General features: G+C 41.7%; 1 protein-coding gene and 2 long non-coding RNA genes across 10 annotated transcripts in view; all 3 read right to left on the reverse strand.

Moving 5' to 3' along the window:
• LOC128437415 (limbic system-associated membrane protein) overlaps positions 1 to 25,512 on the reverse strand; it is a 61,975-nt gene extending 36,463 nt beyond the window's left edge. For 2 of the 8 annotated variants that reach the window (XM_053419571.1, XM_053419572.1), the window contains exons 1-2: positions 1,832 to 2,196; positions 1,636 to 1,717 (exon numbers count right to left, since the gene is read on the reverse strand). In XM_053419571.1, the coding sequence (XP_053275546.1) occupies positions 1,636 to 1,717; positions 1,832 to 2,114 (365 nt within the window). In that variant the 5' untranslated portion in view covers positions 2,115 to 2,196. Of the gene's footprint in view, positions 1 to 1,099; positions 1,161 to 1,635; positions 1,718 to 1,831; positions 2,197 to 17,524; positions 17,780 to 25,245 lie in introns of those variants that run through there. The other 6 variants (XM_053419568.1, XM_053419570.1, XM_053419566.1 and 3 more) reach the window with 6 other exon arrangements.
• LOC128437424 (uncharacterized) lies at positions 244 to 645 on the reverse strand. The gene is made up of 2 exons (XR_008338209.1): positions 478 to 645; positions 244 to 389 (listed from the first exon to the last, which is right to left on the reverse strand). It is a non-coding gene; the product is annotated as an uncharacterized LOC128437424 (long non-coding RNA).
• On the reverse strand, positions 8,733 to 10,541 carry LOC128437426 (uncharacterized). The gene is made up of 4 exons (XR_008338211.1): positions 10,321 to 10,541; positions 9,361 to 9,383; positions 9,030 to 9,280; positions 8,733 to 8,957 (listed from the first exon to the last, which is right to left on the reverse strand). It is a non-coding gene; the product is annotated as an uncharacterized LOC128437426 (long non-coding RNA).
• Positions 25,513 to 27,027: the final 1,515 nt, after the last annotated feature.

The raw sequence follows: 27,027 nt of genomic DNA on the forward strand, positions 1-27,027 counted from the left end.
AATATCTAGAAGTTAATCTTATTGTTATTTGTAACATTTGACAGTAACATATATTACGGTTAGCGTTAGCCTAGCCTGAGGCTAACTCTACTCGTGGTTGAGTCTGGAAAAATTCTCAATTGTGGGAGAAGAAGAACAACTTTCTTACCTTTAACTTTCGTGGCTTCCAAAGTGAGAAGTGAGAGAATTTGTAATCTGGGTTAACCAACCCATCAAGAAAGAAAACAACCTTTACAAACACTGCACATGTCTACATGTTTTATTTCTTCTGGTTCTGTGATAATGTAAAATCCACATATAAACAACAGATTCACGTTGTGTCTCTTCAGTGTTTGGTGACTGTGCTGTACACTGCAGATGAATCGTCCCCCTCTTCTTCACGTCTTGTTCTGTGAAGGTAGAATAAACCACTCACACCCACAGTTTTTAACATCAATAAGTGTAGAGATGAAAATGTTCCCGTGTGGAGCTGTTCACCCTGTTGCACTGACAAATCGAACAGCGCTGTATTCAGCCTCCTCCTCCTCTTCCTCAGTTTCCCTCTGGGGTTGAACTCTACCTATGTTGGCGTAGAGGTCATCTGCCCGGTTCTGGGTGAAGCAGACGCTGGCGTAGTGGACCTCATGGTGCTGCTCTGCTGGTCGTGTGTGTTCCGCATCTGAAATCTGGTCGTACAGTAAAATACGAGCTGGGATCAGGAATCTGTGTCTTACTCTTTAACTCTGTTGGGTACTGAGAGTTTCACTTTGTTGTGGGCCTGATCCTACTCTGCTGAATCAAACTGTGATGGCAGCACTGATCTGGGAGCTTTCTGTTTTTCCCTGCTGGTCACCAGCTCATCTTCTTAACAGATGAACCCAGTGTCACCACCATGAAACATTCACTCCACACTTTACTCCTTAACTAAATTTACTGCTCTTCAGTTGTGCACCTCCTCCAACCAGTTTAAGCTTTTTGTTAGAGTAAAGGAATATGACCTCCCAAGACCTTCATGGTCTGACCCTTCTCATCAAATCACAATGATGCAGAACTCCACCAGTTAATGAGGCAGCCTTGAAGAGTGGAGATCAAGTGCTTTGAAATGAAACTACTCATTTACCTCCGCTCTGTCTTCTGGTCTCTCACTGCACTCACGTTGTTGTGTGAAGGACTTGTTTCTTCTAGATGGGATGAAAGAAATAAACAGTTGGATGAACTGGAAAACTCCGAGAGAGAGAGGGAGAGAGAGAGAGAGAGACGGAGAGATAGAGGGAGAGAGAGAGAGAGAGAGAGAGAGAGAGAGAGAGAGCGAGAGAGATAGAGGGAGAGAGAGGAACTGTTCAGTTTGATAGAGAGAGAGAGAGAGAGAGAGAAAGAGAGGAACTGTTCAGTTTGAGAGAGAAAGAGAGGCGAGCAGAGGAGTCAGGGTGTGTGTGTGTGTGTGTACGGTTTGTGTGTGTGGGTGTGTGTGTGTGTGTACCAGAACTTTGTGTGTGTTTGTGGTAGTTTGTATTCTTGTGATATGCAATAGGTTCTGTCCTTTAACCATGAGGGGGCTTTTATTTTGAAAATCCAGCCTCTAGTCACACTTGCTGGTGAGGTCTTATCATGAACTGTATGTGTCTATTCAGTAGTGTCACTGTGTGACTGTGTCACCTGATCCACAGGAAGACAGTGAGGAGGATGACCACCAGGAGAAGAGCTGTGGTTGTTCCAGTCACTGCTGATTTCCAAGCACCTGGAGAAAGCACACAATGGATGAACAGGGAATGTTGCAGGATGTTTGACTCAGAGCTGAAGTCAATCCACAGCTCCAGAAACTTTGAAGGTGTTAGGACTTCACATGACTCACCTGCTCCAACAGTCAGAGGTAAGGTGGTGTTACTACGTCCGTGTGTGTTCTGGGCCTCACACTGATACTTTCCACCATGTTCAGCTGTGATATTAGTGATGGTGAAGATTTGTCCTGATGCTGTTGGTGAGTCCTCGTCCTCCTTGTACCAGGTGTAGTTAGCTGCTGGGTTAGCATCACTGCTGCAGGTCAGAGTCACTGAGCTGCCCTCCATGATCTCACCAGAGGGACTCACTGACACAGAGGGAGGCTTTGGAGCGTCTGAAAAATTATCTATGATCATATGATGGGAATGTCGTCACTATGAGTTTAGAAAATGACGTCATATAGTGTAGCTATGCAAAAACAGATGTTTTCACCCCAGTCTGTTTGTTTGTTGGTTGTTGATTTTAAACAAGATTACACAAAAACTACTGAGTCGATTAGCATGAAACTTGGAGGTAGGATGAGGAACGGGTCAGGGAAGAACTCAGTAAAGTTTGGTGTGAATCCAGATAAGGGGGCGGACCCAGGAACTTTCTGTAAGACTGTGAGACAGTGCTGGGTTTCATGGACATGTGGATGTTTTCTACTCACACTGGACGTCTAAGTGTAGAGACGTGGAGTTGATCCGTCCGTACTGATTCTCAGACTTGCAGGAGTAGACCCCGCTGTCCCCAGATCTGATGGAGGAGAGAAGATAAACGTGTGAGAAACAACTTAAGTGTCTGTTCATATCAAACTTGTATCATCCACATCACAACATCTCACTGACACAAGAAATACAAATTTAACGAGACTTGAAGTAAAAAACTGAAAAAATCTTTTCTGTGTCTCATTAAGATGCATAAAGATTGACGTGAAAAAGACAAATTAAAGAAGGATTTAAAATTGATCTGAAAAATAAACTGCCATTAATTCTGCTGGAGCCATTTTATTTGAGAACAAGTTTGACTATAGCTGACCAGCTGAGACTAAAACCAGCCAGTGACGTCATGTTCAGCAGAACGAGGTCAGTGGAACCAGGTGTTGATGAGAGACAAAGACGCTGCAGAGAAACAGATTGTCAACTCAGTTTGTTGATTTAAATTAATTATCGTTTGTTATTTTGCTACTTTGAATTTGGACATAATTTAATTACTATACGTTAAGCTTCCAGTTGACTTGAACTAGACGTCAGGCCTCCTCTTATTCACACATTCACACCACACGCAGGTGTAGACCACACTAGTAAAGCAGTGAAAACATCTTGTTAAGGCTGCAGTATTGTATATTGTATTAGTGCTATAGAGAAAGAGATTGTACACTTTGTATAACACTGTAGTGGCTCATTGGGTGACCTGCTGTGATATTTTCTAGCCAGTAGGGGGAGGTACCCAGTCGTCCTCTCTGGTGAATCTACTCTGTGGAGAGTTTTATCATCTGTCTGCATCCTGTCGGCCATTTTGCTTCTCAAGCTACAAGCTCACTACCTGCTTTGCTCAGATTCTGTAACATCATGTGGAAGTGTGAGGTCACCCTGCTGACCTGCTGGAAGGTGCATGGACTCTTACTATTCAACACTCAGGTTTTTGGTGAGAGACAAATTCTCCGGTGCCAGAGAGGACATCCACCGAAGAATCAAGACTCCAATTCACTGGATGGTGAGCCAACATACAGATGTTTGAGAGAGATTCAGACTTCCATGTTCCTCTTCACTCCACGGTGTGGTAGGACAGACACTGTACAAAGACAGATTGGGCCCAACGATCAATCCACCAGTTTGACATTTAAGACCTGACTCACGGACTTTGAAGGGATTTTTAAGTGCATTTTTTTTTCCTTTCATTTATTTGTCCTATTATTTTGGGTAAATTTATGATGTATTGTAACTGTCCATCAAACTTGAACTGCAGGTTATGTGTTCTAATACAAGTTCATTCAAAGTAATCCAGGTGTTAATTCTCGTTACTGATATTCAAGTCCAGGGCTCCTGTTTACCTAGTATCTCTCATCCTGCTACACATTTACACTCTTTCTAGTGTAACCAAGGGTCACACAAGCATTCATCCACCTCGTCTCTGCAGTGGGACCCGCAAGCAGCTCAACTCACGGGAAGGAGACAATAAATATGTGTGTGTTGGAAGTCTCGTATGGCGTCTGACTGGCTTTATTATGAAAAGGACAAACGAAAGACAGAACAAATACTGGAAGTGAGATTTAAATATCGTAAGTGTTTCTAAACAAGAGTAAATTAGAACAAAAATAAAAATATATGAACAGAATAAAAAAAAGCATAAAATGATCCCTGAAAGAAAAATCTGCTTTGTTGCTAAACTGTACATCACAAAGTTAGAAAAGAGAAAGTTGTAAGTGAGCAACAAATTAAATAAACAAGACAACGAAAAGTAAAATATGAAGAATGTTGTGAAGAAAAAGTATAATTAACATCAGTCTCCTAAAGGTGCAGCAAACTAACTTATTATGCTACTAAAATTATCAAAACTAATGTTATAATGATGAATCAATAATCCTAATGAAGAATAAGTAATAATATATTATCTTTTTTGTGTAACTTATAAACCTGGATCACAGCAGTACAACATTATTCTGTTCGTAACAACAATCGAACTTCACACCCTGAGAGAGACGTCAGAGGAAAATGGCCGCCGTGTGAACTTGGTGGATTAAAACACACCTAACTCCTTCTTCTTCACGTGTTTAACACGTGATGTGAGAAATACCACAAAACACTAAAGTGAAATCAATGGGCCTGATGTAAACTTTGAACAGACACCAGAGGCAACACAGCTCATCTGGTGTCAGCAGTTCACTTTGTGTTAACGTCACATTCAAGGCGTTCATCACGTCAGTAGCAGCTCACATCCACATGAGACGTGCTCCCTCCAGTCCTCAGAGGAAATGAGTTCAACTCCTGATCGGCTGATGATGGAAACGTTGGAAACAATAGTGTAGAAACAGAAAGAAGAGAAAGGGACAGAATCCTCTCTGTGGTTTTATCAGTAAAACTCTTTACTACCATCTAGTGGCAGCAGTGTAGCTCTATAAAAGGTTAGATATTTTTCATTCAGGCTAAATGTGGCGTTTTTAACAACTTCTACAAGTTGCTGATATATTTCAGATAAAAGTCGAGTGACTGAAGTCGTTTGGATTCATCCTCGGGGCAATTTATCCATTAGCTGTCAAGACAAGTAACTTAAAACTGAACATTCACTTCAACAATGATGCTGGAGTCTGTCACCAAAGAAGGATCCATCCTGTGGGGACCATGATCAGTTGAATGAACTTCTATTAAAATCCATCCAGCAGCTGTTGAGATATTTCCATCGGGACTAAGGTGATTTCCAGACGTTGGTCTAAACATCAGGAGGTTTTTTGACTGTGCTGTACAATGCAGCTGGATCCTCTCCAGTGTCCTGACCTCTGGTTCTGAAAGGACATAAAACTAATGAATGATCAGGAGGTCATGGAGACGTAGCATTAAAGGAGACATATTGACTTTCAAAGTTCTGCAAAGTTAAAAAGCCCAAAGTCTGAGCTCCTCTCCTGGTAAAACGAGCTCCTCTGCTCCACAGAAAACATGAAGCTCCTGAAACACCTCACCAGTAGCCCCGCCCATACCTCTGCATCATCGACAGAAGCCAGGGCTGTAGCAAACGTAGCATGAGCAGTATTTAAAGGTAAACAGATGTGTTATGAAGTGGTTCATCAATGTTAGTGGAGGAGGTCATTCTTAGCGTTCTCATGGAAAACATCTTGGAGGAAGATGATGTGAGTTAAAATACGTGTTGAATGCTTCAATACAGGCTGAATGTCACAGTCTCTGCTTCCATCGTCTGGAACAGCAGCTTCTAACACCAGCATCTGGAGAGAACTTTAGAATCCATTGTGTCACTGCCTTTTTGAAACAGTCACTGCTGATTGGGGAACACCTCTGACACACCAACCAGACGAGAGCCCGCTGCACACGGGTTCAAACAAACATGTCCTTCACCACGGAAACGCTAGTTAAACTTTAAGAATTGATTTGAGATTGAATGTGTCCCTCGTAAAGTGAGAGTGGAGGATTTCCTACACGCACAGGAAGTGGTTAACCAATCACAACAGAGTGGGTCGGGTGACCAATCAGACCAGTCTTAAAGAGACAGGAGCTAAAACCAAGTGTTTGAGACAGAGGCTGAAAAGAGGAGCTGCAGCAATAGACAGTCTGAGGAAAGTGATGTTTGCTGAACGTTAAACATTTTAAAGTCACAAAACTAATTAAAATGATCAAACTGAATATGAGCAGAATATGTGTCCTTTAACAAATATACATTTTTAAACAATACAAGAAAATTAAAGTATATAAACAAATTACTTCTATAGGATACATCTCTGTTTATTGTGTTTTGTGGTGTTAGTGAGGATAATGGTTCTGAATGAAGAGCTGCTCACCTCTGGGCAGATCTGTTAAAGTTGACAGAAGCGTACACAACCTCCTCCGCCTCCTTGTGTTCACTGGGATCAGCTGATCTGACGCTGGAGTAGACGGGATCCGTCTCACTCTTCATGAAGTGGACACTGGCATAGTGAAGGTCACAGTTTTCCTCAGACTGAATGGGTAGACGCTGCAAACACAAATTTGCTTTTGAATCTTGAACATGTGTCAGAATGGAGAACGTTAGAGTCCAACTATAGCAGCTATTGATTTATTTAAACCGCCTCCTTCTACACCAGACGTGTTTCAAGGACAGGAAACATGTGTTTCTACTATAAAACAAAAGGAGGGAAGGTCTTCAGTTTGAATTCCAAACACTAACACTACAAACTTCTGTTGTGTAAAGTTGTGTAACATTATTTAAGAGGTCGAGCTACACACAATATAATCAATAGACTCCAAAACTATCTGTCAGCACTTAAAAAAAGAAAAGTCAGGCACACAGAAACTTGAAGGAGCGAGAAGGAAGGGGGATAGGCCACACACCCTTAACTCCCTTCTTTCTCTCAGTCTTGTTCCGACCAGCAACGAGTACACAACTCTCCGTCTCGCCGATGCACCGCGCTCTACTCACCAACACTAAGCGCCACACAGCGCTATCTCTCCAGCTCGTAACACAATTACCTCAAATTCACGTCAAAGGGCAACAAACTCACTAAATACAGATATGAAAGAACACGACTGCTCTGTGGATCAACCTTTAATTATAGAGCTGCATCCACATGCAGCCAACACTGACTTTATTTGTCACAACGACACAGACTACAAATAGCAGACTCACACACACTGAGTCTAAGACAGAACAACGCACAATGAATGTGTTACACAGCCACACCCAATGGTGATCTGCTCCACATTACAGTGCTCCACACTAAAGATATCTGAACCAATCAATACAATCTTTTACAAACTTCCACAAGATCTAAAGCAGCACAAGTTACAAATCAACAAACAAATTTTGACAGTGAACTAGTTTTTAATCTTCACATTACAGATAAAAGGGTTTGACGTGAGAAATAGTGTCGTTTGAAAGGATTGAAGCTGAACTGTGTGTCTCACCTGCTCACTGTGGTCAAGTCTGTCCCCAGGATCAGCAGATTGATGAGAGTTTCTCTTTTTTCTGATCAATTGAACCAAATAACAAACAATATACATAATAATGGAGTGGATATAATATAACATAACAGATTTTCAGGAACTCATAGTATAAGGCTTTGATGGAACAGATTTGCTCACCTGATCAGTAGGAACACGGAGAGGAGAGTCAGAGCGAGGAAAACTGCAGCAGCTGATCCAATGAGTGCTGATCTCCATGCTGCAGATAAAACTATGATGAAATAACTTTTACTTTATCATTTCACAAATAACAATACTTAAAGCTGCAGGACGAAACATTTACAAAAACTACTTTTGGTCATGTTTGCTAAACCTGTCTCGATGTTCTGATTCAATGTTTTCTTATGAAGCATTTTGAAGAGTTCTGAGTTCTCAGAGTGGCCTGTTTGTGGACGTGTCTCTTAAACTCTTTATGAGCCACTGCTCCCCCTGCTGGGAGGTGTGTGCGTTACGTGTGCATAGGAGCAGGGTTTTGTTTTCACCAGTCTGTCTGCTGAGAGCTGTTTGCTCGTCATGTGAATGTGCACAGTGAAGGAAATATCTTTCAAGTTTACTGAGGATGGTGAAAACTTTATGGATGTTTTTACTGACGTTGGGTGGATTCCTCTTTGTGCTGCTGATGGTCTGACTGTGAATATTTATGGGACAGAAGTCAAACGACCAATATCTGCACATTTAAAATGTAAAGTGTAATGTAAAATGATTAGCAATAATATTGTTGACCTAGTTTTTGTGTCAGGTGCGTCATGATTCTCAGCTAACAACCTCATTAGTGAGTTGGCAAGGTGATGCTGTTGGTCAGTCAGTACTGTTCATTTGCAATATGATGGACTTGACATAAAGTTGTGACACATCTGGAATTCCTGAATATTGATGGTGCAATAGAAATGGGGGGGTAGACTGTAGACTGTAAAAGTCAGAGTGCGAAAATCACCTGCTCCAACAGTCAGATGTAAGGTGGCCTTACAACGTCCGTGTGTGTTCTGGGCCTCACACTGATACTTTCCACCATGTTCAGCTGTGATATTAGTGATGGTGAAGATTTGTCCTGATGCTGTTGGTGAGTCCTCGTCCTCCTTGTACCAGGTGTAGTTAGCTGCTGGGTTAGCATCACTGCTGCAGGTCAGAGTCACTGAGCTGCCCTCCATGATCTCACCAGAGGGACTCACTGACACAGAGGGAGGCTTTGGAGCATCTGAAGGATGGTTTATATTAACACACAGGATGAGAATACAATCAAAACACTCTCTGTATTATTTGTTAAAAGTTTAAATTTAAATTATTTCCACATTATTCTAGCTTCATGAGGAGGAGTAAACTCACACACTGTAGGAGAAGGGAAACGCTCCTGTCCTTCTATAGCACAGTGATAGCTGTCTTCAGCATTAAAGTGTTGGAGGTGAAAGTATTTTTTTCGTCCAACAGGTTTATTGTTATTGTACCAAACGTAGGAAAGATGATCAGGGAGCTGACACCTGCTGTGACAGGTCAGCTCTGTCCAGGTAGAAGATGGATTGGCTGTTGATCTCCTCACATGTACCTGGAGCTGAGGGTCTGTGAACAAACATGTGATTTTATTTCAACATACACACTAACATTTCAAACTGACTCTAATGTAAATGTTACCTGTGACAGACAGAGTGACTCCAGCATAACCAGTTAAACTCCCAGTAGGTTGGTTTGTTGTGAACCTGAACTTGTACACAGCTGAGTCGCTCTCTCTCAGGTTAGAGATTCTCAGAGTGCACTTGTTGTTTCCACAGAGATTCTCCACACGACCTGAATACTCCAGATCAGTCCTTAGATCAACGTGAATCCCATTACTCTCTTTAATGAACCAGAAAGTTTCCTGAACTGTAGTATCACGGTGATTCCACCTGGATGTGTATGTGTAGGTACAGTTAATGTCCACTGTTGATCCTCTGAAGGCACAGATCTCAGTAGAAGTGTAACTCACATTCCAGTCATTCTGACTCACCACTGTAACACAGAGAATCAGAAGATAAACTTATACATTTATAAAACTAACTCCATGTATTTTCTCTGGTGAGTCACCAGTCGGCAGGTTTTCATTTTAAGATGATGACGATGCCAAGATGAGGAAACTTTCAGTTCACATAAAACACAGTGAAGTTCCCTTTAGACTTCAAAGTGAGGGAGAAACACACTGTTGGAGGTGAGGAACATGAGGGACCTTGTATAAGTCGCTCTTATAATGGAACAAACTGGCCAATATGGAGGAAATGATCTGTGTCTTTTATGCAGAGTCGATCAAAGATGGACGACACGTCGCCACTTCCTCCCACTCCCCAGAAATGAAGCCAAAATATCCTGTATACCAACGCTGCCATCTTTCACATTTGGAACCACAGTCTGCACAGTAGTGATCTGGAGATGGAGCCACAGTATCAAGGTCCCGCCCATACATGAGCTAGACCAATCCTGTGTCAGCCTCAGCTGTCAATCATGAAGTTTAATCTAATTTCAATATCATCAAATAACTAATTAAAACCAAACTTATGAGAAACATGAACAATAGAGTGTGATAAGAACGACCTTAAATGACAGAAACCATCTTTGAGAAAAATGTATTTGACTTTTTAGATTGGTCCATGTCCTTCCCACTAACACGGAGGAGACAGGATTATGTTCTATACTGCAGCCAGCCACCAGGGGGCGATCACAATGCTTTGGCTTCACTTCTGGGGAGCAGTCATGTCTTCCATCTATATTTACACAAGCAGAATACTACTACTAGTACTACACTAGTTTGTCAGTACTGACAGTAGTATCCCAATAGTTCAATGTGTCCATGCAGAAAAAAGTATTTAAAGATACATGAAGTTATGGTACAATGCATTATCTCAAATACTCCAGCAGATGGTTCTGTTAGTGAAATATTGGAGATTAAACTCACACATTGACGGAGAGCGGAAATCCTCGACTCCTTTAACAGCACAGGAAACTCTGTCTGTATGAAGAAAATAACGTGAATAAGATTCTCCTTCCATCATCTTCTGTTGATTCTCGTACCAGACGTAGTTCAGATGATCAGGAAGACGACAACTGCTCTGACACCTGAGCTCTGCATAGTAATAAGAGTCATACTTCCCTGATGCTCTCACCTGCACATGCAAATCTGTGTGTGAGAATAAGGAATTCATTTTAGTCCAAACTGACAACACACACATGAATATAAAAGTGCACAGACACACTCAAGTGAACCAAACAAGATGTAGGAAATAAATGAATGAATGTTCAGATGTAAATGTTACCTGTGACAGACAGAGTGACTCCAGCTGAACCAGTTAAACTCCCAGTAGGTTGGTTTGTTGTGAACCTGAACTTGTACACAGCTGAGTCTCTCTCTCTCAGGTTAGAGATTCTCAGAGTGCACGTGTTGTTTCCACAGAGATTCTCCACACGACCTGAATACTCCGGATCAGTACTTAGATCAACGTGAATCCCATTACTCTCTTTAATGAACCAGAAAGTTTCCTGAACTGTAGTATCATGGTTATTAAATGTGGATGGGTATGTGTAGGTACAGGTAATGTCCACTGTTGATCCTCTGACGGCACAGATCTCAGTAGAAGTGTAATTCACATCCCAGCCATTCTCACACTGTACCACTGTAGCACAGAGAATCAGATTCATAACCACACCAGAGAACACTTAGTTTACTTTTTACTTTCTGTAGAAAAGAAACACATTTCCATGAGCAGCATTCCATAGCATTTCAACTAATGACTCCACACACTGATGACAAGTCCTCATCGAGAGGAGGGGAACTCAGTCATTATGATAACAACAATTCTTATAATAACAATAACTAATATGTTTCAGACTCTTTAATAACTTGAGCTCTAAATGATTGAAACTATGAAACAAAGATACAAATTAACACTGATGATAATTCCTTCATATATTTTCTTTCTGCATCACTTTACAGGTGTTGATCTGAAAATGAATGAATGATTCATTTATATTTTTACTTTCTTTGTCAAACTCACTTCAGGTGAATCAGAAGTCTGAGTGTACAATAGAGTGAGAACATGAATGTAGAGGTACAGTACCTGTCACAGTGAGAAGAAGGACAACAAATCCACTGGCTGCTGCAGTTACACTCATAGTAGCTGCTGCTCTCGTCTGTGACTTCAAACAACAAAAACGTCCACAGATAAATAATGTGCACAAGATGAAACTCAGTCACATCACAGACACGTCTACCTACAACACAGAAGAGTCTGAGAATAAAGACAGATTCTGTAAGAGAAAGATAAATTTAAACTATTTATTACCCCCCCCCCCCCCTCCTTCCTTCCTCTTTCCACTTAACTGCTTGCTGAGCTCGATGGTCTTAGATTAAACCTAAAACAGTAACTTGTGGTTTGTACAAACTGTGAATTTCGTCATTTTACAGAGTGTTAGAAATTACCTTAGTGGCTCTTCCCATCAATCCCGAATCACGCTCAAATGAAGCTGTAAGCAGCGTTGAACAGCCCCCCCCCCCCCCCCCACGATCCAGCCAGTTGAAGCAGAGGTTTACTTTTCTCACCCGTCCGACACTGCACGATTGAGAAAGATGCTAATTCCAGTGTGGAGTGTGCAGCTGTGTACATGCTTCCTGTGTCCACTATGTGGCAGCGGAGAACACACCCTGCACGCACTAAGCTGCTGTAAATCAAGAGTAGAACACACCATGAACATTCCTTGTGAACAGAATGGTAATTAACACAAGGGTTACTTCCACTGACCAGTAGGTGGCACAGTGACTGGGACTGAATATGAATGATTTGAGAGAGAGAGAGAGAGAGAGAGAGAGAGAGAGAGAGAGAGAGAGAGAGAGAGAGAGAGAGAGAGAGAGAGAGAGATCTGTGGTGAATCCACATCAGCAGCTAGATTCCACCCTTGGGAAATGATGTTTGTCAGCATGTCACAATGAGAGATAGAAACCATAGATCAGTTAAAACCTTGGCTTCCTTCCTCTTTACATCATTGCAGTTTTTTTCGATTGCTTAAGCACGATTTTCAAAACAGGGCCCGGTGTTTCAAACACTAAACACAATCAGCACAACCACACACCCAATCAGCAGAACACCTCAGATCCTTTGCAAAACGAAACACTCTTGTAAAAACTATACACTTATTTATCAAAACCATATTTTTTTACTATATGAAACACACACGCTTCATATGACTTAATTCTGTTTGAGCCAGTTACACACTGCTGTTGCTAACCTAAAACACTTAGCAATTCCAGTTCTCAGTGATTAGAGTTCTATAAGTGAAGTACTCTGAGAAAGTGCAAATATACAATAAATTCAGCAAACACTACACAAGACCAATGCTGCAGTCCCATGAAAATTGAATGTATTTCTCTCCATATCCCCAAATCAGTCAATATGTCAACATGGAGAATCACAACAAAACATGTCCCAGTTTTCATGCTACTACAGGAGTGTGCACAACACTGTAAGCTCGACAAATATCAGACAAGCAGAAAATTCTGTATCCAGTGCAGTTTCAATGAGGGGAACCTGAGCCTGGGGCTGGAGATTGTAAACCCTCCACCGTCATGCCGAGAAAAACTCTTTGATTGGGTTTAGAGACGGAGAGTGTGGTGGAAGGTATGGTACTGTAAACTGTGGATGGTGTTGAAACCAGTTCTGGACCAGAGCAGAGCGGTGGAATGACACATTGTCCCAGATGACAATGGATTGCATCTGGTGCATGTGGTTTACTGCTGTGACGATGTTGTGTAATCGGTCCAAACATTTGAGGATGTGAGTTGTGTTGTAAGGGATCATATTGGCCTGAAGGAGGAGGACCCCATTCTGTGTAGTGGCAGCACAAAAGGTGATGTTACCACCACGTTTTCCTGGGACATGGATTATAGCCCCGTGGCCAATGATATGTCTGCCTCTCCTTTTTGATTTTGTCCTATGAACCCTGCCTCATCTATGTATATGAATTCATGCGATTTCCTCATCATCCATCTGTAAAACTCTCAAATATACAGTGAAAGACAAGATTGTGTAGTTCAGCATAGGTCTGGAATACAGTACATTTACATTATGAAAGTTATGTGTGCAGTATGCAACATCACACACACGATCATTACTAATGCCGCCGCCGCAGCCTTCTCTTCCTCCGTGGATTCCCCCTCTCACCCTCACTCTTCTTCTTTTTTGAGCACAAGCTCCATTTTGGTTGAAAACAGGTGAACTCAGCTGCTGCATTTTTAAAGTGCTTAAACCTGATTGGTGTGTCTACAATTAAGCAATCATGTGTTTGAACACCTGATGGCGTTTAACCAATTGTTTAACCAATTGGCCCATAGGGGTGGTCATTTGAAAGGCAGTGCTTAGGAATTGCAAGGAAGTGATATCTTGATATACTTCTGTGTTTAATGTATACAAGTGTGTTTAGTGTTTTGCAGATCACTGTGTGTATTATTTTGCAAAAAGTGTGAAGCTGACATTGTGCTTATAGTGGTGCAGATCTGGGCCCATGTTCTGCTACATGAGTGTCAGGTTTGATAATTGTGTTATACTTTTGATTTTAGTGTTTATGCAATCGAAAAAAACTGTAACATGCACGAACGGACAAACACCAGTAAATCCCCTCGTTAAAATAAAGAAATGTTCTTTTATTTTGGAAAACGGTGCGTGAATTTATTAAAATATATTTCATGCAAAAAACAGTGACTGTAGTTTTGTAGCCTGACAGTGAATCGAACACTTTCTTTACTTTCTTGAGACTGGACTTTAAAAATCATGTTGAATTATTCTTTCTTTCAACCTCATGTTAGAAGTCAGTTCCTGTTTATTTACAGCTCCAGTCCATATGGAGACTGGGTCATAAAATCACATTGTAAAAGGTCATAATTATGCAAACTTACATTACTGTAGTGTTCTTTACTCATTTCTCACAAGATCTTGTTTTGTCTGATACACGTGTAAAACTGTTCACTTGGGTAGACTGGACTTCATGAGCTCATGCACAGGTGCACGTGAGCAGTAGAGCGACAGAGGAACCATTGGCTGTTGGGTTAGATGGGCAGAGCCTCCCACTGTGCTCTGGTCACCATCCACAATGTCCCATGGCTGCTTTTTTATCAGTTAATATGAAATCAGTTTTTTATAGGAAGTGCTTTAAAAGTATTATAGACTGTTACTGTTCTTACTGTAACTTACAAAATAAGGTTTTCCATTACAACAGTGAGTCTATGACAGTGGTCAGTGCTCTCCACACTGATTGGACATTCATTCAGTTTAGACTTGTGACCTGCACCTAAAGCTTAAAAGGACAAACTCTGATTATTACCTTTACTGTATCAAGGTGGCCCCGCCTGGCCCCGCCTGGCCCCACCTGGCCCCCCTTACCAGCTCCACTGCACTGAGGCCATTACTCCGCAGGTCAACAAGTGACTTTGATCCTCTGATGTTTTCTAATCATCACATTTAGAACTGAACTTTATAAAAACCTGCTGAATTCATATTTATGTTCCTGGATGAACGGGGCGTCACTTCTTCTGCAGCAAAGAAGTTAAAACACTGTGTTACATCGGAATCTGTGTGTGTGTGTGTGTGTATGTGTGTGTGTGTGTGTGTGTTGGTCTCTGTCCCTCTTCACACAAACTGATAACCACATGTATTTAGTTATTAATCAATGATGTTGGATCATGACTCTGGATGGTTCTCTCACTTTAACCCTGATGTCCTGACTGTGTCACGTCTTGTCTCGTGTTGTGTTGCAGGTTTAAACTTGTGTCTCATGAACTCTAAAGTGAATCAAACCAACACAAAGTAAACGTCAGTCCTGGAGGTGTCCTGATAACTTGTGATCAGTGCTGGTGTTTAATGTTAAAGTGTAAAGTGAGCGCAGGTCAGAGGAGGAGTGAGGAGGAAGCAGACTCCGACAGAGACTCTGACACAGACCTGATCTTTAATGACTGTCTGTACTATATTTCAACATATTTGTTTGACAGGGAAGCTTTGAGCAAACAGGAATATAATTTTACTTTATTGAAAAAAGGGCACTTTCTCTCGAGTAAGGAAAAGGGGTGTGGCTCCAGCCCCCTTTGGTGTCTATGTGTGCACATGCCAGCCTCCATCAATTCAATCTCCTTCCATTCAATCAAGCTGCACCAGAGTTCAATCACTCATAAAAACCAGTCCTCTAAATAATCCTGACTGTTTCCATCAGTCGCACAATTATGAAGAAAGTGATACAAAGAGGTTCCTGGCTCCGCCCCTTTATCAGGATTAATGCCCAAATTTAATGAGTTTGTGTTGTTACGGACCTATAAGAAATGGCTCGTGAGGCCCGGAACACATCAAATAAACGAATCAGAAACAACTGTTGCCACTAAATAATAACAAATGTTTATTGGTTGAAACAAACAAATATTTAGAAAGGCAACAAACCAAAAGGGTTGGAGGTTCCCGGCCAAAACAAACAAAAGAGAGGGGAACACTGAGCCAGCCATCGGCCGTCGAAGTCAGTGTTCATCCCCCGAACTAAGTCTGCCTAAATAACCCACTACCTAAATGAAAGAAAAAAGGTTATCTGAAAACAGGACTACCGGGAACCCCCGAACCAACTACCAACATAACAGAAACTCAAAAGGACTTCTGGCATGGGGGAAACCGGAGCCTCGGTCTCCTCACCCGTTCACCTGCATGGAAGAATAGAGAGCGAGAAAGAAATTCACAGCCTCCTTAAGTCAGCTCCAGCTGACGAGGTGATGAGTCTCACCTGAGGACTGGCTGCGTGGAGAGAGAGAGAAAGGTGGAGAGAGGCACAAACACACACACACATTCTCACACAGAGCCCCACCTCCTGGCCACACGTAACAGTGTAAAAATCAGTTTTCTTGTGTACTTCTGCTGAAAAAGAAACAAACAAATAGATAAGGAGTGAAAACAAAAAGACCAAAAACATTTTATTTAAGAAGAATCATAAAATCATGATACATAATAATTCATTATCGATGTAATAACCACATTAATATCATGTTTAAGACATGAAATGAGTCACGTGGTGTAACCACAGCCTCAAAGGCTCATCACCAAGACGTCCAACATAGTTCAGAGGGTAACAGCAAAAAAAACGTGCTTGTGCTCAAACTCTGCGCTTGCACTCAGATATTTTGCAGCTTGGACAGATTTCCTGTATTTATTAACTACACACTATGGTTTCTGTAAAACTCGCTTGTATAGATGTTCTCTGAAGTCGTCCATCTTGGTTCTGTTTGTCCCAGTGGCTCTGACCCGATGCTTCACACCAGGTCTTCCTGCTCCTCTGTGTCTTCTGTCTGTGCTGCAGCAGCGACGTTCTCATACACAGGACAGTTGTCTGACTGATGGAGGAGAGATGAGAAAATATTAATCCTCACTGGACTTTATTCATGAAACCTGCAAATAATCACAATTCATTCAAAACAGTTTGAACTTAGTTGTGCCCCCTGTCCATTTGTTTGTTTGTCAATGGAAAGAACCTTTTACATTTTGGGGCAGATTCAGACAAAGTAGCTGATACAACAAATGTTTTATCTCTTTCTCTAACATAGTGAAATGAAAACAGTGATATGGAGTCATTCTTTTGGCCTCACTGTCTCTCACCTCTCTCATCTCCACAGCTTCATTCACTTCTGATTTCAAGCTCAGAGTTTTCTTCATCCTGGATCGAAAACAACAACAAACACAACATTTGACAAGATGAACTTCATAACACTGAAACTAGTGTTTGAAGACATTTGAAGAAGACAGTCAAAGAGCAGAGGGTGAACTGATGGATTTGTTTTACCTCGTCCACAGAGTCCAGACCAGCACTGGAACCAGCACGACCACCAGAGTCAGCCTGATGATATTCATGATCATCACTAACTTCCCTAGACAACAGACAGGAGACATAAGCAGTGTGGTTAGACTGATGACTCAGTTTGCCAGGTGATGCTGTTGGTCAGTCAGTATTGTTCATGTGCAATATGATGGGCTTGATATACAACTGGGACACATCTGGAAATCCTGAGTATGGATGGTTTAAGGTTCTGGTGCATTGGAAATGGGGGGGGGGGGGGGATGTAAATGTAAAAGGAAGAGTGCTACAATCACCTGCTCCAACAGTCAGATGTAAGGTGGCCTTACTACGTCCGTGTGTGTTCTGGGCCTCACACTGATACTTTCCACCATGTTCAGCTGTGATATTAGTGATGGTGAAGATTTGTCCTGATGCTGTTGGTGAGTCCTCGTCCTCCTTGTACCAGGTGTAGTTAGCTGCTGGGTTAGCATCACTGCTGCAGGTCAGAGTCACTGAGCTGCCCTCCATGATCTCACCAGAGGGACTCACTGACACAGAGGGAGGCTTTGGAGCATCTGGATTTACATGGAATTTAATGGATTTCAAGAACGTTGCAGCATCTGGAATTTTGAAGATCTACAAAACCTCTCAGCTTTTGAATATTTCTAAATATTTACTCACATTTCACATTTATTAAGACACGTTTAGACGATGTCTTCCCCAGCTCATTCTCAGCTGTGCAGTAATATTCTCCAGAGTCTGACGACCTGATGGATCTGAAAACCAGCTGAGCTGCTCTGTTGAGCAAAGTCTGGTTCTCCTTGTACCAGGTGTATGCAGGGGGTGGGTTAGCATCACTGCTGCAGGTCAGAGACACCGAGCTGTCCTTCAGAATGTCTCCAGGTTGACTCAGCTGCACTAAAGGAACCTTCGGAGCATCTGCAGGATATAATCACATCTTTACATGAGAATGTTGCTTTAAAGAATATAGTCTTTTAATAGTTTGCAGTCGTCCCTGGTTCTCAGCATCTTAAGAAGAGTGTTTGATTTACTTTTGGACACAGGACGGCCCCTTTAGTGTTTAGTAGTTTTACAAAGTAGTTACTGTTTGTATTAAATACAGACTTCATAAAACTGAACATGTCACCTCTGTCTCAGTCGAGTGGGATTTGCATGTGTCCTGTTCACATACATGCAAAATATGAAGGGAAAAGTGGAAGTGAAAATGGAAGATGTAAACTCACACACAGGGGACGAGTGGTGATGCTCATAAGCACAGGAATAGCTGTTTTCAGGGTGAAGGAATCCCCTGAAAGTTGGAGACGTTTCCCCGTGAACTTCTGTTCCATTCTTGAACCAGACAAAGGAGGGACGACCAGAGAGAAGACAGCTGCTGTGACAAGTCAGTGTTGGACCAATCGGAGAACAGATCACCTGAACATCTGGATCTGTCAACAGGAAACACACATAGAAGCAGCTGCGGGACCCCAGGTTGAGAACCAGTGAAGAACACAGTGACTTAGTGTTCCTCAGTACCTGTGACAGTCAGAGTTGTGCCAGGGAAACTTCTGTCCCATTCAAACCACTGTGATTTGAATGTGAAGCGATACTGGGCTGAATCGCTCAGTCTCAGGTTCATTATTCTCAGAGTGGAGCGCCCTGGCTCTGGATCAAGGACCTGAACACGAGCTGTGAACTCTGGGTCGTTGAGTAAGTCCACAGCTTGAGGACGATGCAGCTGCACATCCTCACGCTCAGCAACTAACCAGGACTTAGATGTGATACGATTAGAGTGACTGCTGTAACTGCAAGAGATGTCCACTGAGGAGCCTTTAAAGGCACAGATGGTCCTGTCCATGTAATTCACTCTGTTGCATGAATTTCCATGGACACCTGAAAAACAAAAAACAAGTATAATCTTTACTGTTGTATTTAACAATAATTCACAGATGACTGTTTCCCATCTCAGGAAATAAACAATGCAGAAAAGATGCTACATTTTTCTTTACAGTAAAAACGATGATGTTTTGAATTCCAGATCTACATCTGTGGTTGTATTTGTGATTTTCTTTCATCACCTCCCCCAGGAGGTTATGTTTTCACCCCAGTCTGTTGGCTGGTTGGTGTGCATGCACAATAACGCAACAATTTACTGAAAAGATTTTGGTGCAGATCCAGGATTTTATTTTTACTTTCTTTAGCATTGCAAGATTGTGTTTTCCCAGAATCAAATTCATGGATCTTGATGGAAAAGATCTGACATATTTAAAGGCCTGATATCGAGGAGTGTGTGAAATATGGAGCAGCTTGATTGAATTGAATGGACTGTTGGGCCTTGATGGAGAAATGTGCTCTACTGCTACTGCCAATCTATAGTTTGGAGTCATTCAAATTCATTGTTCAACTGCAGAATATTTATCATAAAGGTTTGATAACAAACATCTTATGAATCAATGAAAATGATCTTTTAATATATGATATGTCAGCTGATGTGTCAGATTTTTTTTACTCTGCATCAGCCCTCAAGTCCATTTCTGACTCTCGTCAGTGTTTGAGCTCAGAAGGTTAAAGAGCAGAACATCATTGGTCATTGGAAGAAGTAAACTCACACACTGGAGCAGAGGGGAAATCCTCGTGGCCTCTCACAGCACAGTAAATACTGTCTCTTGAATAAAAGTAGGCTGTAAATGATTTTTCTCCCGGTGTCTTTTCTCCGTTCTTGTACCAGATGTAGGACAGACTGGGAGTTGGAGAACAACTGGTTTGACACTCAACACGTGACCATGAACAGTCATCCCTCCAGCAACTTGATGATTTTGTGCTGATCACCTGGACACCTGTGTAAGTAAAGAAACACACACATCATTTTAGACAGAGCTGTCCACATAGACAAACCATAGATTCGCTGTTTCCAACTGAAATGTTACCTGTGACAGACAAGGAGACTCCAGGTGAACCAGTAAAACTCCCAGTAGGTTGGTTTGTTGTGAACCTGAACTTGTACACAGCTGAGTCGCTCTCTCTCAGGTTAGAGATTCTCAGAGTGCACTTGTTGTTTCCACAGAGATTCTCCACACGACCTGAATACTCTGGATCAGTCCTTAGATCAACGTGAATCCCATTACTCTCTTTAATGAACCAGAAAGTTTCCTGAACTGTAGTATCATGGTTATTAAATGTGGATGGGTATGTGTAGGTACAGGTAATGTCCACTGTTGATCCTCTGACGGCACAGATCTCAGTAGAAGTGTAACTCACATCCCAGCCATTCTCACACTGTACCACTGTAACACAGAGAATCAGATTCATAACCACACCAGAGAACACTTAGTTTACTTTTTACTCTCTGTAGAAAAGAAACACATTTCCATGAGCAGCATTCCATAGCATTTCAACTAATGACTCCACACACTGATGACAAGTCCTGCATCGAGAGGAGAGGAACTCAGTCATGATAATAATAATTATAATAACAATAATAATAATTATAATTATAATATTTCAGACTCTCTTCGATAGAAACCTTGATCTGCCTGAAACTTCTAAACAAAGATGAAAACAATAATACTGATGATAATTCCTTCATATATTTTCTTTCTGCATCACTTTACAGGTGTTGATCTGAAAATGAATGAATGGTTCATTTATATTTTTTACTTTCTTTCTCAAACTGACTTCAGGTGAATCAGAAGTCTGAGTGTAAAATAGAGTGACAACATGAATGTAGAGGTACAGTACCTGTCACAGTGAGAAGAAGGACAACAAATCCACTGGCTGCTGCAGTTACACTCATAGTAGCTGCTGCTCTCGTCTGTGACTTCAAACAAGAAAAACGTCCACAGATAAATAATGTGCACAAGATGAAACTCAGTCACATCACAGACACATCAACCTACAACACAGAAGAGGCTGAGAATAAAGACAGATTCTGTAAGAGAAAGATAAATTTAAACTGTTCAACACATCTTACTTCCTTCCTCTTAATACGTACCTGCACGTTGAGTCCGACGGTGTTAAATTAAACTGTGGTTTGTACGAGTGTGAGAAACGACTTCAGTCGATGTTCACACCAAACCTGTATCATCCACATCACAACATCTCACTGACACAAGAAATTAAAATTTTAGGAGACTTGAGAGAAACTGGGGTGTTTTTAATCTGTTCAAAGTCTCATTAAGATGCAATAAAGATTGACATGAAAAAGACAAATTAAAGAAAGATTTAAAATTGACCTGGAAAATAAACTGCCATTAAAACTGTTGGAACCATTTCATTTTAGAACAAGTTTGACTATAGCTGACCAGCTGAGACTAAAAACAGCCAGTGAATGTTTTTTTTACCTTTCTGCATCCTGTCGGCCATTTTGCTTCTCAAGCTACACGCTAACTTCCTGCTTTGCTCAGATTCTGTTATATCGTGTGGAAGTGTGAGGTCACCCTGCTGACCTGCTGGAAGGTACAGGGACTCTTACTATTCAACACTCAGGTTTTTGGTGAGAGACGAATTCTCCTTTGCCAGAGAGGACATCCACCGAAGAATCAAGACTCCAGTTCACTGGATGTTGAGCCAACATACAGATCTTTGAGAGAGATTCAGACTTCCATGTTCCTCTTCACTCCACGGTTTGGTAGGACAGACACTGTACAAAGACAGATTGGGCCCAACGATCAATCCACCAGTTTGACATTTAAAGGGGACATATTATGACCATTTCACCACAGTTGATATGGCTCCTTGGGGTCTTAATGAAATGTCTGTAAAAAAAATTGGTAAAAATACCACAAGGATCATTTAAAACAGCACCTTTTTACTCTGTCTAAAACAGCCCTCCTCAGATCGACCTGTTTTGAGGGCCCCCTCCCCTCTCACCCCGCCCCCATCTTACCCCACCCCCTTTCCCCCCTGTCATCCCTCCCCCTTCTCACCCCTACCATGGAGGTGTAGGACATATTGTTTTTACCTCCATTAATTTGCCTGTGTGTTTGAATGTGTTCTCACTACAGAATGCATTCAACATGCAGATTATGGGCCTTTATGTCTAAGAGGTATAGAGCAGTCAGTTTTGTTTTTGTTATGCATGAGATATCAGACATTTCTGCAATACTAATATGACTGAGGAATAAAATACATAAATTACTCTTCCCTCTGTATTACTTAACTTATAAACCTGGATCACAGCAGTACAACATTATTCCGTTGGTAACAACATTCGAGCTTCACACCCTGAGAGAGACGTAAGAGGAAAATGGCCGCTGTGTGAACATGGTGGATTAAAACACACCTAACTCCTTCTTCGTCACGTGTTTAACACGTGATGTGAGAAATACCACAAAACACTAAAGTGAAATCAATGGGCCTGATGCAAACTTTGAACAGACACCAGAGGCAACACAGCTCATCTGGTGTCAGCAGTTCACTTTGTGTTAACGGTCACATTCAAGGCCTTCATCACGTGAGTAGCAGCTCACATCCACATGAGACGTGCTCCCTCCAGTCCTCAGAGGAAATGAGTTCAACTCCTGATCGGCTGATGATGGAAACGATGGAAACAATAGTGTAGAAACAGAAAGAAGAGAAAAGGACAGAATCCTCTCTGTGGTTTTATCAGTAAAACTCTTTACTACCATCTAGTGGCAGCAGTGTCACACTACAACTAACTAATAATTCTTGTTTTGATAATTTTATGAATAGAAAAAAGTTATTTACAAGTTTAAAGTTTGTCGACCGTCTGACACACACCGCAGATATTTTCATGTTTGAAGCTGCAAGTTATAAAATGTTTGATATTTTTCATTCAGGCTAAATGTGGCGTTTTTAACAACTTCTACAAGTTGCTGATATATTTCAGATAAAAGTCGAGTCACTGAAGTCGTTTGGATTCATCCTCGGAGCAATTTATCCATTAGCTGTCAAGACAAGTCTCTTAAAACTGAACATTCACTTCAACAATGATGATGGAGTCTGTCACCAAAGAAGGATTCATCCTGTGGGGACCATGAACAGTTGAATGAACTTCTATTCAAATCCATCCTGCAGCTGTTGAGATATTTCCATCGGGACTAAGGTGATTTCCAGACGTTGGTCTAAACAGCAGGAGCTGTTTTGACTGTGCTGTACAATGCAGATGGATCCTCTCCAGTGTCCTGACCTCTGGTTCTGAAAGGAGATAAAACTAATAAATAATACAAGATACAAGATACATTTATTAATCCCACACACATGTACAGACATATTCATGCAAATGGGGTAAATTTGTCCCCTGCTTTTGACCCATCTGGTGAACACAGCAGGACACACAGAGCAGTGGGCAGCCATGCACGGCGCCCGGGGAGCAGATGTTGGGGGAGTATGGTGCCATGCTCAGAGGCACTTAGACAGTGGGGTTAGGGTGAGTCCTCTTGGACTTTTGAAGGGGGGGCTTAAAGACACAGGAGCTAAAACCAAGTGTTTGAGACAGGGGCTGAAAAGAGGAGCTGCAGCAATAGACAGTCCGAGGAAAGTGATGTTTTCTGAACATTAAACTTTTGAACACTTAAAATGATCAAACTGAATATGAGCAGAATATGTTTCCTTTAACAAATACACATGTTTAAACAAACAAGAAAATTAAAGTATATAAACAAATGACTTCTATAGGATTTATCTCTGTTTATTGTGTTTTGTGGTGTTAGTGAGGATAATGGTCCTGAATAAAGAGCTGCTCACCTCGGGGCAGATCTGTTAAACTTGACAGAAGTGTACACAACCTCCTCCGCCTCCTTGTGTTCACTGGGATCAGCTGATCTGACGCTGGAGTAGACGGGATCCGTCTCACTCTTCATGAAGTGGACACTGGCATAGTTGAGGTCACAGTTTTCCTCAGACTGATTGTGTAGACGCTGCAAACACAAATCTGCTTTTGAATCTTGTAAATGTGTTAGAATGGACAACGTTAGAGTCCAACTATATCAGCTGTTGATTTATTTAAACCACCTCCTTCTACACCAGACGTGTTTCAAGGACAGAAAACATGTGTTTCTACTAAAAACCAGAAGGAAGGAAGGTCTTCAGTATGAATTCCAAACACTAACTAACACACAGAAAATTACAACACTCAGCAATTTGCTTAAATGGATAGATTACCAGAAGGAAATTCTAACACCCAATTTTGACTGTGATTTTAATAACTAGTTTTTAATCTTCACATGACAGAGAAAAGGTTTTGACGTGAGAAATAGTGGCGTTTGAAAGGATTGAAGCTGAACTGTGTGTCTCACCTGCTCACTGTGGTCAAGTCTGTCCCCAGGATCAGCAGATTGATGAGAGTTTCTCTTTTTTCTGATCAATTGAACCAAATAACAAACAATATACATAATAATTGAGTTGATTTAATTTAACAGAACAGATTTTCAGGAACTCATAGTACAAGGCTTTGGTGGAACAGATTTGCTCACCTGATCAGTAGGAACACGGAGAGGAGAGTCACAGCGAGGAAAACTGCAGCAGCTGATCCAATGAGTGCTGATCTCCATGCTGCAGATAAAACTATGATGAAATAACTTTTACTTTATCATTTCATGAAATACTTAAAGGTGCAGGACCAAACATTTACAAAAACAACTTTTGTCATGTTTGCTAAACCTGTCTCGATGTTCAGACTGAATATAAAGACAGTTTATTTTCTAATAATACAAGTAAAGAGTTCTAAGTTGTCAAAGAGGCCTGTTTGTGGGCGTGTTTCTTAAAATGTTAATGATCCACTACTCCCCCTGCTGGGAGGTGTATGTGTGACGTGTGCAAAGGAGCAGGGTTTTGTTTTCAACACTGTCTGTCTGATGAGAGATGTTTGCTCGTCACGTGAATGTGCACAGTGAAGGAAATATCTTTCAAGTTTACTGAGGATGGTGAAAACTTTATGGATGTTTTTACTGTCGCTGGGTGGATTCCTCTTTGTGCTGCTGATGGTCTGACTGTGAATATTTATGGTGCAGAAGTCAAACGACCCATGTCTGCACATTTAAAATGTAGGCTGTAGAAGTCAGAGTGCTAAACTCACCTGCTCCAACAGTCAGATGTAAGGTGGTGTTACTACGTCCGTGTGTGTTCTGGGCCTCACACTGATACTTTCCACCATGTTCAGCTGTGATATCAGTGATGGTGAAGATTTGTCCTGATGGTTTTGGTTGAACTTTCTTATCTCCACTTCTCTTGTACCAGGTGTAGTTAGCTGCTGGGTTAGCATCACTGCTGCAGGTCAGAGTCACTGAGCTGCCCTCCATGATCTCACCAGAGGGACTCACTGACACAGAGGGAGGCTTTGGAGCGTCTGGTGTAAAACATGCAAGATCATGAAATCAACTCAGAAATATTAATTACACAAAGTGAAGAACTTTTCAATCTCTGGTTTTGATAAGTGCTTCTTAAATATAGATAATCATTATTAACCCGGGGCGCCAGCACAGACTAAAGCAGGTACTGAGGATTTTGTTTTTAGCCTGTTTGTGAATGTACAAAATAACTCAACACATGAACCAAACTTACTGAATAGTGTTGTGTATATATTCTTTTCTTTCAATGGTCAGAGGTCAAGACGAGCAAAGATTTGACTCAAAAGACACATTTTCCAAGAAACTTCCACAAATAGCAGAGAGCCTAAATCATATACCGATCAGATCATTATTCCCAATCATATAAGGGAAGAACTCAGTGTTACGAACCATGTTTATGTTCTGTATGTGTACATGTATTGTGTTCTGTTTTGTGTTTTATTGTCTTCTCCTCCTTGGTGAATGGTGATGGGTTAGGGCCAGGGACTGGAAGGGGGAGCTCTCGGGCAGGACGCGTCTGAAGTGGCCAGAGGAAGAAGCATCATCTCAGCTGGTGCCAACAATACAATCACCACACCTGGTCCAGATCAACAATCAACCCTTCCCCTTTAAATGGTCCTTTGTTTTTTGTTAGCGAGAAGGAGGCTTTTTGGAGGGAGCTGTGTCAGAGCGCTGTTGGATTTTGTTTGGTTTAGCGTAGCTATTTGCTGGTGCCTTGATTTAATTTTGTCTTTATTAATTGAGTTGTTAGCTGCTGCCTACTTTTGGTTTTGTTTTTGTCTTTGTGAATGTATGTTTGTTGTGCGCACTGGGACAACGAGGACAGGTAAGATACTCCGGGGTCTACATATAACACACACGTAGGTTTACTTCTTGTTAATACCCCAGGTAACAGTGAGCACCACCCGCTGTACTTTTGGTTGTAAGCACCTGTAAAGGGGGGGGTGGGTTTTTTTTGTGTTCTTTTCTTTGGTGCCACTTAGAGTCCTTGTTGATCCCTGTGTTGCTTTGTTTAAATAAATACTTTCTTTGCCTTTTATCGTGTAATGGTTTGTGTGATTGCACCCTCACTTCTTCATACCTGTCGCATTTATGCTATGCCCCACTCCGAGCCACCAGGGGGCGAACACTCAGTAAAGTTTGGTGTGAATCCAGATAAGGGGGCGGACCCAGGAACCTTCTGTAAGGTTGTGAGACAGTGCTGGGTTTCATGGACATGTGGATGTTTTCTACTCACACTGGACGTCTAAGTGTAGAGACGTGGAGTTGATCCGTCCGTACTGATTCTCAGACTTGCAGGAGTAGACCCCGCTGTCCCCAGAGCTGATGGAGGAGAGACGATAAACACCCTCTGGTCCTTGAAGCAGAGCTCGGTTCTCCTTGTACCAGGTGTATTTAGCTGCTGGGTTAGCATCACTGCTGCAGGTCAGAGTCACTGAGCTGCCCTCCATGATCTCACCAGAGGGACTCACTGACACAGAGGGAGGCTTTGGAGCATCTGTATGTGTGAA

The sequence above is a fragment of the Pleuronectes platessa genome, chromosome 3, assembly GCF_947347685.1.
Source record: "Pleuronectes platessa chromosome 3, fPlePla1.1, whole genome shotgun sequence".
Classification (NCBI taxonomy): Eukaryota; Metazoa; Chordata; class Actinopteri; order Pleuronectiformes; family Pleuronectidae; genus Pleuronectes; species Pleuronectes platessa.